The sequence below is a fragment of the Amblyraja radiata genome, chromosome 1 (genome assembly GCF_010909765.2).
Source record: "Amblyraja radiata isolate CabotCenter1 chromosome 1, sAmbRad1.1.pri, whole genome shotgun sequence".
NCBI classification, from domain to species: Eukaryota; Metazoa; Chordata; class Chondrichthyes; order Rajiformes; family Rajidae; genus Amblyraja; species Amblyraja radiata.
In genome coordinates, this window is record NC_045956.1 from 72,178,700 (window position 1) to 72,191,563 (window position 12,864).

The following is a 12,864-nucleotide window of genomic DNA, read 5'->3' on the forward strand; positions in this document are numbered from 1 at the left end:
AGATTAGCATGGGGCCCCTACGCTCGTGGGGCCCCGGGCAACTGCCCAGCATGCTCATGCGTTAAGACGGCCCTAGTCCTCTAGCCACTAGTACATCAGGAAGATTGTTTGTGTCTTCCTTAGTGAAGACAGAACCAAAGTACCTGTTCAACACGCCTGCCATTTCCTTGTTCCCCATAATAAATTCACCTATTTCTATTTTCAAGGGACCCACTTTTGCCTTAACTAATTTTTTCCTCTTCACATACCTGAAGAAGCTTTTACAATCCTCCTTTATATTCATGGCTAGCTTACCTTCGTACTTCATCTTTTCTCCCCGAATTGCCTTTTTAGTTACCTTCTGTTGATCTTTAAAAGTTTCTCAATCCTCTGGCTTCCCGCTCATCTTTCCAATTTTATACGTCTTCTCTTTTATTTTTATACTGTACTTGACTTCCCTCGTCAGTCACGGTCGCCTCTTACTCCCCTTAGAATCTTTCTTCCTCTTTGGAATGAAATGATCCTGCATCTTCTGATTATTCCCAGAAATACCTGCCATTGCTGTTCCACCGTCATCCCTGCTAGGGTCCCTTTCCAGTCAACTTTGGCCAGCTCCTCCCTCATGGCTCCATAGTCCCCTTTGTTCAATGTAATACTGACACTACCGACTTTACCTTCTCCCTCTCAAATTGCAGATTAAAACTTATCATATTATGGACATTACCTCCTATTAGTTCCTTTACCTTGAGTTCTCTTATCAAATCCGGTTCATTACACAACACTAAATCCAGAATTGCCATCTCCCTGGTAGGCTCCAGTACAAACTGCTCTAAGAATCCATCTCAGAGGCACTCTACACACTCCCTTTCAGGTCCAGTACCAACCTGATTTTCCCAGTCTACCTGCATGTTGAAATCTCCCATAACCACCATAGCATTACTTTTGTTACATGCCAATTTTAACTCCTGATGCAACTTGCACTCTATATCCAGGGTACTGTTAAGAGCCCTGTAGATAACACCCATTATGGTCTTTTTACACTTACAATTTCTCAGTTCTATCCACGATGTCTCTACATCTTGTGATTCTATGTCACCCCTCGCAAGGGAATGAATTTTCATTCCTTACCAACAGAGCTACCCCACCCCCTCTGCCCACCTGTCTGTCTTTTCGATGGTACGTATACCCCTGAATATTCAGTTCCCAGCTCTGATCCTCTTGCAACCATGTCTCTGTAATTCCCCACAACATCAAACTTACCAATCTTTAACTGAGCCTTAAGCTCATCCATTTTATTTCTGATACTTTGCGCATTCATATATAACACTTTTAATTTGGTATTCACCTCCTCTCATACCGGTTTCTATTTCACCTAACATTACAATCTTATCCCTTGTTAAACTTTCCGTCGCATTAATTTCCCAACCATGTGAATCAATTTATTTCCATGAGAGCCAACCACCACTGAAGTCTTGCCAAATGGCGCAGATCATCTCAGAAGATTACTTCTCTAGATGTTGCCAAATACTCTAGTGAATCTCTGCAAGTGTATGCTAGACAGCTTGCTGACTGGTTGCAACACAGCCTGGTTCCCTAACTCAAATATCCAGGACTGGAGGTTGCAGAAAGTGGTGAACGCTGCCTGGTCCATCACGGGTATTCACGTCTCCATCATCGAAGGAATCTACAAGAGGCACTGCCTCCAGACATCCGCTAATATCAACAAAAGCCCACACCACCTTGGCCATGCTCTCACCTTGCTGATACCATGGGGCAGAGGGTACAAGAGCCTCAGAACTGTTACCTGCAGGTTCAAGAACTGTATCTTCCCATCCACCATCTGGCCCTTGAACCACAGTGCACAACCCTAACCACAATCCTACCTCAGCAATAAACTATCATGGACCATTTCTAGGTTGCACTACATACTTCAACTTGCACTATTTCATCTGGTTATCGTGTATAATTGATAATTTATTGTACATTATTTATTGAGCTGTTGTATTAATGTAAACTTGCACCAAGTAAGAATTTCATTGTTCCATTCCCCGCACACATCACAATTAAACACTTTTGATTCTCTTGACTCTGGATGTGGACAAGCTAGGCACACTTCATCCACTATTTCAGCAACGTGTAATAGGAGCACCCTGCTTTGCAAAACCCTGGTATTTGGGAAAATAATTCATTCTAGATCAATTAGCATTATCGATATTACTAAAAGTAAGATCTTGACCAGGTCCTCCCCCCCAGAAAGAAAAACTTCCTGTTTTTCTGTTTCATGATTTTAGAAAAAACGCTGCCACTTACGGCTGTGATTTTTGGCCATCTTACTCAGAGTCCCCCTCCACTGAGCAGCACAAGAGGATTTTTTCCATTGATGAAAAATAAAAGAGTTATTAATGTTTAAAAAATGTTGAGATTCTCTCTGCTGGAGGAGGGACTATAAAACCCAGAAGTGTTGTGTCTCAGTCAGTCTCTGCAAGATGGGGAAGTGAGAGGGTCACGTCTCTCAGTCTGAGCTGTGAATAACACTGAACACATGTCTACTGAGTGTGGTTTTATTGACCTTGAGTGCCCTTAATGTTTGGGTTGAAGTAAAATGTCTGCAAATGGTTGCAGGGGGAGGGAGGGTTTAAGTAAAAAGCTCTGAAAATGGTTGCTGGGGAGGGGCAGGTGGGTTGAAGTAAGAAGTTCTGCAGATGGTTGCTGGGGTGGGGGGGGAGGGTTGGGTTGAAGTAAAATCTCTGCAAATGGTTGCTGGGGGGGGGGTTGAAGTAAAAGCTTTGCTAATGGTTGCTGGGGGGGGGGGGGGGGGGTTGAAGTAAAGGCTCTGCAAATGGTTGCTGGGGGGGTTGGGTTGAAGTAAAAGCTCTGCTAATGGTTGCTGGGAGGGGTTGGGTTGAAGTAAAAGCTCTGCAAATTGTTGCGGGGGGGGGAGTTTGTTTTTAAATTATATCTCTGCAAATGGTTGCTGGGGGGGCCACTTACGGCTGTGCTTTTCGGCCATCTTACTCAGTCCCCCTCCGCTCATCAGGTGCAGAGGATTCTTCCCATCAATGGAAAATAAAAATGTTATTAGTATTTAAAAAATGTTGAGAATCTCTCTCCTGTCAATCACGCCATGAAGGTCACACCTTTTCCGGTGGGAGGGGGGAGGGATTATAAAACCTGGAAGTGTGGGTGTGGTTCAGTCGCTGCATGATGGGGGAGGGAGAGGTCACGACTCTGTCTGAGCTGTGAATCAACTGAACACACTGAATATCTACTGAACTGTGAATGTGTTTTTTGTGTGGTTTTATGGTGGTTTCACCCTGCTTGAAATGGTATGAAACCACATTTAAATGTGGTGGCCTTGCACCCAGCTTGAAGTGGTATGAAACTGCACTTGAATTTGGTGGCCTTGCACCCTGCTTGAAGTGGTATGAAACTGCACCTGAATTTGGTGGCCTTGCACCCTGCTTGAAGTGGTATGAAACTGCACTTGAACTTGATGGCCTTGCACTCTGCTAGAAGTAGTAAGAAACTGCACTTGAATTTGGTGGCCTTGCACCCTGCTTAAAATGGAATTTCAAGGAATAGCCGTGAGTCAACTGCCAGCCCACCAGCCGTGTGTGAGCTGCCAGCACAGCTTGAGGGACTGAGTTGCCACCCCAAGAATCCATTTGGCCCACAATGTCCATACTAGCCCTCTGGAGACCAGTCCCTTCTGCCCACAACACCCATACCAGTGCTCCAGAAAGCCCCCCCCCCCCCATTGGCCACCAATATTGGAATTGGTGGAGTGGTGGAATATTGCGTTGGGGGACCAGCTCTCCCGTATGAACATGGGACCCTCGCCACAATGCAGCCTCATACAGGTCCTTCAGCCCACTGAGTCTTTGTCAACCATTAAGCACCCGTTCACACCATTTCTACAAAAACATCTATTTTATTATTAGCTCTTCCTAGATTCTGCCACTCACTTATACACTTGAGGTAATTTACAGTGACCAATTATTCTACAAATCCATATAACCATATAACAATTTCAGCACGGAAACAGGCCATCTCGACCCATCTAGTCCGTGCCGAACACGTATTCTCCCCTAGTCCCATCTACCTGCGCTCAGACCATAACCCTCCATTCCTTTCCCGTCCATATAACTATCCAATTTATTTTTAAATGATAAAAACGAACCTGCCTCCACCACCTTTACTGGAAGCTCATTCCACACAGCCACCACTCTCTGAGTAAAGAAGTTCCCCCTCATGTTACCCCTAAACTTCTGTCCCTTAATTCTCAAGTCATGTCCCCTTGTTTGAATCTTCCCTACTCTTAGAAAAGCTTATCCACGTCAACTCTGTCTATCCCTCTCATCATTTTAAAGACCTCTATCAAGTCCCCCCCTTAACCTTCTGCGCTCCAAAGAATAAAGCCCTAACTTGTTCAACCTTTCTCTGTAACTTAGTTGCTGAAACCCAGGCAACATTCTAGTAAATCTCCTCTGTACTCTCTCTATTTTGTTGACATCCTTCCTATAATTAGGCGACCAAAATTGTACACCATACTCCAGAATTGGCCTCACCAATGCCTTGTACAATTTTAACATTACATCCCAACTTCTATACTCAATGCTCTGATTTATAAAGGCCAGCACACCAAAAGCTTTCTTTACCACCCTATCTACATGAGATTCCACTTTCAGGGAACTGTGCACAGTTATTCCTAGATCCCTCTGTTCACCTGCATTCTTCAATTCCCTACCATTTACCATGTACGTCCTATTTTGATTTGTCCTGCCAAGATGTAACACCTCACACTTATCAGCATTAAACTCCATCTGCCATCTTTCAGCCCACTCTTCCAACTGGCATAAATCTCTCTGTAGACTTTGAAAATCTACTTCATTATCCACAACCCCACCTATCTTAGTATCATCTGCATACTTACTAATCCAATTTACCACACGATCATCCAGATCATTGATGTACATGACAAACAACAGTGGACCCAACATAGATCCCTGTGGCACCCCACTAGTCACTGGCCTCCAACCTGACAAACAACCATCCACCATTACTCTCTGGCATCTCCCATTCAGCCACTGTTGAATCCATCTTGCTACTCCACCATTAATACCCAACCATTGAACCTTCTTAACCAACCTTCCACGAGGAACCTTGTCAAAGGCCTTACTGAAGTCCATATATACAACATCCACTGCTTTACCCTCATTAATTTCCCGAGTAACCTCTTCAAAAAATTCAAGAAGATTAGTCAAACATGACCTTCCAGGCACAAATCCATGTTGACTGTTCCTAATCAGACCCTGTTTATCCAGATGCTTATATATATTATCTCTAAGTATCCTTTCCATTAATTTGCCCACCACTGACGTCAAACTAACAGGTCTATAATTGCTAGGTTTACTCTTAGAACCCTTTTTAAACAATGGAACAACATGCGCAGTACGCCAATCCTCCGGTACTATTCCCTTTTCTAATGACATTTGAAATATTTCCGTCATAGCCCCTGCTATTTCTACACTAACTTCCCTCAATGTCCTAGGGAATATCCTGTCCGGACCTGGAGACTTATCCACTTTTATATTTCTCAAAAGTGTCAGTACTTCCTCTTCTTTGAATCTCATAGTTTCCATAGCTATTCTACTTGTTTCCCTTACCTCACATAATTCAATATCCTTCTCCTTGGTGAATACCGAAGAAAAGAAATTGTTCAATATCTCCCCCATCTCTTTTGGCTCTACAGATAGCTGTCCACTCTGACTCTCTAATGGACCAATTTTATCCCTCGTTATCCTTTTGCTATTAATATAGCTGTAGAAACCCTTTGGATTTACTTTCACCTTACTTGCCAAATCAACCTCATATCTTCTTTTAGCTTTTCTAATTTCTTTCTTAAGATTCTTTTTACATTCTTTATACTCCTCAAGCACCTCATTTACTCCATGCTGCCTATAATTATTGTAGATCTCTCTCTTTTTCCGAACCAAGTGTCCAATTTCCCTTGCAAACCATGGCTCTTTCCAATTTTTACTATTTCCTTTCAACCGAACAGGGACATAAAGATTCTGTACTCTTAAAATTTCACCTTTAAATGTACTCCATTTCTCTTCCACATCTTTCCCATAAAACAAACTGTCCCAATTTACTCCATTTAAATCCTTTCGCATCTCCTCAAAGTTAGCCTTTCTCCAATCAAAAATCTCAACCCTAGGTCCAGTTCTGACCCTCTCCATAATTATATTGAAACTAATGGTATTGTGATCACTGGTCCCGAACTGTTCCCCAACGCATACTTCTGCCACCTGACCCGTCTCATTTCCTAACAGGAGGTCCAGCACCGCCCCTTCTCTAGTAGGTACTTCTATGTATTGCTGCAAAAAACTATCCTGCACACATTTTACAAACTCCAACACATCCAGCCCATTTACAGAATGTGTTTCCCAGTCTATGTATGGAAAATTGAAGTCTCCCACAATCACTACCTTGTGCTTACTACTAATATCTGCAATCTCCTTACATATTTGCTCTTCCAATTCTCACTCCCCATTTGGCGGTCTATAATACACCCCTATAAGTGTTGCTACCCCTTTCCCATTTCTCAGTTCCACCCAAATAGCCTCCCTAGACGAGCCCTCTAATCTATCCTGCCAAAGCACTGCTGTAATATCTTCCCTGATAAGCAATGCAACACCTCCACCTCTTGCCCCTCCAATTCTATCACACCTGAAGCAACGAAATCCTGGAATATTTAGTTTCCAATCACAGCCCTCCTGCAACCATGTTTCACTGATCGCCACAACATCATACTTCCAGGTGTCAATCCAGGCTCTAAATTCATCCACCTTTCTTACATTTCTTAAATCCATTCGCCTTTAGTTTGTGGGAAGAAACCACAGAACCCGGAACTCAGTATAAACCCGTGGGGAGAACACACAATCGCCATACAGCCAGCACCAGAGATCAGGATTGAACCTGAGTCACTGGAGCTGTGAGGTAGCAGCTCCAGCAGCTATGCCACTGTGCAACCCCCCTGCACTGCTGCACCTTTCTCACCTTCCATTCTAATTAACTGTATTCCACGTCATGGTATATTAACAGTGGCAGCTTCCTCTGGCGTTCCCATCAGATGTGGTAACCATATAACAGTACTCTCTTTCCACATATGTTGTCTGACCTGATGAATGTTTCTGCCATTATGTCAAATGAGCACTGGATGAAGTGTAAGAATCAACCCCCAATTTCCACTCTTCCTATGACAGCATATCTGATAACTGTTTTGCACTACTCTGAAGTTCCCTTGGTATATAAATTGGCTCCTACAGTGACAATCCGATCCTAAACACTGCGCCTTTGTGTTGACTTCTCCATTTACTGCACTCTCTGATATTGCATATTTGGGATGTTAAGGTGTCTTGTAAACTGCACAAAGCCCATTAAGGATTTTCTATTTCCTTAGCAGTACCAAACTATAAGATAAGCAATGCATGGGTGTACTAACAACAGTGTCCCTAATTAAACTCATTTGACTATCCTTGAAAAACTAAAGATGGGTACAGAGACATTTTTAGAATAATAGAAAGCAAATGGCTTGTTGGCCTTCATAACAAAAGGAGTTGAGTGTAGGAGCAAAGAGGTCCTTCTGCAGTTGTACAGGGCCCGAGTGAGATCACACCTGGAGTATTCTGTGCAGTTTTGGTCTCCAAATTTGAGCAAGGACATTCTTGCTATAGAGGGAGTGCAGTGTAGGTTCACAAGATTAATTCCTGGGATGGTGGGACTGTCATATGCTGAGAGAATGGAGCGGCTGGGCTTGTATACTCTGGAATTTAGAAGGATGAGAGGGATCGTATTGAAACATATAAGATTATTAAGGGTTTGGACACTCTAGAGGCAGGAAACATGTTCCCAATGTGGGGGGAGTCCAGAACCAGGGGCCACATTTAAGAATAAGGGGTAAGCCATTTAGAACAGAGATGAGGAAACACTTTTCCACACAGAGAGTTGTGAGTCTGTGGAATTCTCTGCCTCAGAGGGCGGTGGAGGCCGGTTCTAGATACTTTCAAGAGAGAGCTAGATAGGGTTCTTAAAGAAAGCGGAGTCAGGGGAAATGGGGAGAAGGCAGGAACAGGGTACTGATTATGGATGATCAGCCATGATCACATTGAATGGCAGTGCTGGCTCAAAGGGTCAAATGGCCTACTCCTGCACCTATTGTCTAACAAAACAACATATTTCCGTCACTGATTGAAATTTGCATCCAATATACAAATTACAGATTTTGCAAAGAGATAAGGCAAAGGATGTATGGAAATCCATAGTACAAATGAAATGCTTCATATAGCATAAGGTACAAACCAAAACAACATTCCACAAGCAATCGGTGAGATTGTAACAGAGGAAATACTTCCTATTGCAGCAAAACACACAAGTGGTTAATTCTCATTTAAAAAGAACCTATGCCAGTACTTCACATGGCTCAGGGTCTAGACTACCAACAGTGAATGTTCAAATCCATTTTCTGATAATCATTTCCTCTTTGCACCATTAAATATTAAACTAACCTGTAAAATAACAAAGAGCGATGCACTTTGTTATGTTTAACATCGGATTATGCTTGGCACTATACCTCCACCTGTAATAGTGGATACATATTACTGTCAGTGTGACACCTTATGTGGAGGTTGGGTTACTCTTTTTCCATATTGGATTAGCTAACTACATTCTGGAAGAGAGTGGAGGCGCACAAGAGATTTTAATGCCCCAGGACTAAGAAAAAAGGTATTACCACGCTTACTCCCAAGATTACAACATCAATTTTCAGATTGACAGCAGTTTTGATGCAATAAAATATGCTTAGACAGAGTACCTGAACACTACTTGGCCTGGCAGGTGTCTCAGTAATTTTAATAAATTGCTGGAGTTCCATAAAGCACAGAAAGCTCCTTTAAATATGGGCATGTAAAACCACGGCAGCCCTAGTTTGACACTGCACAGCAGCAAAGTCTCTACATTGTTTCTGCCTGTGCTGCAATGGAAGCTGAAACCTACCCTAAAATATTAGAATAAATGGACTTTAACAGCAATTCCGTCCCTTCATGGAGACTTATCCGGATTATTTAATTCATAGATTGTACATAGCCATGTCATGGTGAGAGTTGAACACATATCTCTAGATAGTACTACATTCTCTAGATAGTAAACCTGGCTGTTTGATTGTTACTCCCATAATGAAATTTGGCACACCAGGGGAAAACTATTAATTACCTCGCTAGCTTTAATCACATGTAGTATGTCATGAAAACATTCTTTGCCACATCTGACATGCTTCACTACACGTGATTGATCTGGTGAATAATTTATCTCACTCTTGATTCAGAGAAAAACAGAGAAGCCTATTTGGTCCCTGCGCATATTAAACTCAAACGTCCTCTCTATTTTATATGACAAAGTAACCAGAATCACACTGAAAACTGGGGTACCTGCTTTCTGCCCTCTTCTGCTAAGATTTTCACCATAAAACTTTAAAATGATTTCTGGCAACAGATTGAAAGCAGTAAATACTTTCCCCTTAAGAGGTGCGGCAACATCAATAATGCGGCCCTGTGCTATCACTCAACAAGGCACACCTCTTGATAAGCGTTACGCAATAAACTGCAAGTTTGGCACCACTTCTTTCTTAATAGCTGAATGATGCCAAAAATGAAAATCTGAAAAAACCCAGAAAATGTTGAAATACACTGCATGTCAGGCAGCATCTGTGGAGAGAGACACTGCTATGATTTTTCAATTGATTTAAGGTCTTTGACGTGAAACTTTCACTGAGATTGTGATACAAAAGCAAACCATCTCTGAGCTGACAGACATAAATTAATTGAGCAGTATATTTCCAGCATTTCGTCCCACAGGTCTATATCAATATAGATCATTTTCATCTGTCTCAATGGGTGGTTTATACAAGTGAATATGTCTAAATATGTTAGTCCCTATCCATAACAGTGCTAACTGTGGGTATTTTTACTTTTTTTTTTCAATATACGTTGATGATAAGAACGACTTACTTGGCTTGTCTCTTCTCATCATCTTTCGCCAACTCTGCCACATAGCCCTGCAGGTAGTTTTGGAGTTCATCATATGTTCCAACTGTTTGATTGAATGTTCTACCAAATACAACAGGATAAGTAAATAATTAACATATTATTGTTTCTTAAAACCTTGATTTTCTTTTTGTACTGGATTTATTTCAGCAGATTGGAAATATTCCTCGTCTGATGATAAATTCTGGAACTGATATATTTTGGGTGGTTCTGCAGAAATATCAGAGTTAAGATGGGAGAACACTGGAATTTTCAGGTGTCGGGATTTGAGATAAATATACGTAAACAGATATAATATTTAAACAAGAAGATTGTAATGTTTGTTCTGATTAAAAAAAACCATGGTAGGGTATCAACACAGGAGGACACAGTTTAAAATAGAGAGATAGGAGTTTTAAAGAGATCGAAGGAGTAAATATTTTACAAAGAGTGGTTGATATCTGGAATTTAGTCTGAAGAAGGGTCTTAACCTGAAACGTCACCTATTCCTTCGCTCCATAGATGCTGCCTCATGCCCGTCCCACTTAGGAAACCTGAACGGAAACCTCTGGAGACTTTGCGCCCCACCCAAGGTTTCCGTGCGTTTCCCGGAGGTTGCAGGTGGTTGCCGGAGGTTGCAGGTAGTGGAAGCAGGTAGGGAGACTGACAAAAACCTCCGGGAACCTCTGGGAACTGCATGGAAACCTTGGGTGGGGCGCAAGGTCTCCAGAGGTTTCCGTTCATGTTTCCTAAGTGGGACAGGGGCATCACCCGCTGAGTTGCTCCAGCATTTTAGTCTACCTTCGATTTTTTTCCAGCATCTGCAGTTCTTTCTTAAAAACGATATCTGGAATGTGCTATTAGAGGAGGTTGAATCAGATATAACTGCCATTCTTAAGAGGCATAAATAGAAGATATGGAAAGATACTGCCCTAGCATAGAAAAAAATGGATTAGTGTAGATGGGCAATTGGATTGGCATGAATATGGTTGGACAAAGGTCCCATTTCTGTGCTGATCAACTCGATGACTACAACCGTATGACTGCAAAGTGGCAATAATAACAATATAGGGATTTTTTATTTTTGAGGAAACGTGCTAAATTCACTTATTTCTGATTTTATAATTCACGAACTCAAATGTTCAGATATGTAATGATCCTGGTAGAAGTAAATTTGTTTCATGGGAGTTTATTATTGAATAATATGCTGAAAATGTGACTGCTTGGACCAGAGCAATGAAGAAAATAATTTCACCTTTGATGTATTCTATCATTTTGTTCAGAAAAACGAAGTGTTCAAAATTAAAGCAAACTGAATGTTGCACCAAAACTCAGCATACATAACAACAATCGAGCAATTGTGAAAATGTCCATGACAAAGTAATGGTAGATTAATAGACACAAGGTACTGCAGATGCTAGTTATAAAAAAAACCCCAAAGTGCTGGAGTAACTCAGTGAGTCAGGCGGCATCAGGTACACATGGAAGGGTGACGTTTCAAGCCAGGACACTTCCTCTGACTAATTGTGGTAAGGGGGAGAAATTATAGTAGGTTCTCCACTGTACTACAAAGGTAGATTGAGTAATGCAGACAATTGTGCAATGAGCCACCTCCTCGAGCTTCAGTGGTTTCAATGCTGCTCACCCTCACACTACCTGATATACGTGACTCCACAACTCTATGATTGCAGAGTGGCAATAATATCAATATAGGCAACTTTTTTTGCTTTTGAGGAAAGATGTTAAATTCACTTATGATTCACGAGCTCAAATTTTAGATACAAGCAATTTTGTTTCATGGAAATTTGTTATTGAATAATACAATGAAAATGTAAATTACTTGAACCAAAGCAAAGCAAATAATTTCACATGTGATGGATTTGTCTGCTCCTCCAAATCTGCAACGAGGCCTTTTCCTATGATAGGATTGTGCCTCATGCATCGCACTGTTGTAATCTATTCAATCTTCAACAAGCCTATGCTAAGCCCCCTTTCAATGAGGCATCTGTGGATATCCTTCCTGTCTCAAATTCCTGTATCTTTCTTTGATAGGGTTGAGGGTTGTGTGGAAGTGGATTAGTTGAAATACACGCTCATTTCATTGGCTGTGCTTTTAATATTTGTCTTTAGGTGGATGGTTTATGCTGCATGCTCTGCTATCTGCAACATGTAATCTCGCTACAGGGGGAAAGTTTTTTTTTTTTTAATACATTCTCAAGCTTTGTTTAGCATTTGCAAGGGTAGAGGTTATTTCCCATGCTTATCTGCCTTTGAGAGGCTGGTAAAGATGTCCTCCTTCTAGAACAACAGTTTGCCTGGTAAAACTCTGCCATCTTCATTTAATGAGCAAATGAGCAGTTTACAAGAGTTTAATTCCTTCAACTCGAAAGTTCAGGGTTTACCACCTGTACAAAACTCACTCTCTGTCTATGACAAGACATTCCACGCCATTTTCATCAGCAATTATGTTAGCTGACCTGACATCATCACTGTGAAAGATAAAAGACCAAAAGTATTTCAGAAACATATCAAACACTGCTTTGAAATAGACTGAGATCTGTCATCCTGAAAATTCAACTCTTCGCCTTCAAACAGAATAACCTATGCATCAAGTCAAGCATTCTCTCACCCCCACAGACTTTCCCATCTGAGCCTGTTTACTGGTTTGTTAATCAGTTTTTTTATTCGCCGAGATTAATTAACAACTCTGCCTGGTTCTCTGTCCGAAGTACAAGGGGATGGATGAATTGATATGGGAACATTTACCAGCCACATTCTCCGCAGGGGATTGCATTTGAATTGC

The 12,864-nt window shown here is 41.6% G+C and overlaps 1 protein-coding gene across 1 annotated transcript in view; it reads right to left on the reverse strand.

Moving 5' to 3' along the window:
• prkg2 (protein kinase cGMP-dependent 2) overlaps positions 1–12,864 on the reverse strand; it is a 112,291-nt gene that overhangs the window by 39,049 nt on the left and 60,378 nt on the right. The window contains exons 9-10 of the mRNA XM_033024044.1: positions 12,482–12,550; positions 10,047–10,145 (exon numbers count right to left, since the gene is read on the reverse strand). Coding sequence (XP_032879935.1) covers positions 10,047–10,145; positions 12,482–12,550 — 168 coding nt within the window. The remainder of the gene's footprint in view (positions 1–10,046; positions 10,146–12,481; positions 12,551–12,864) is intronic.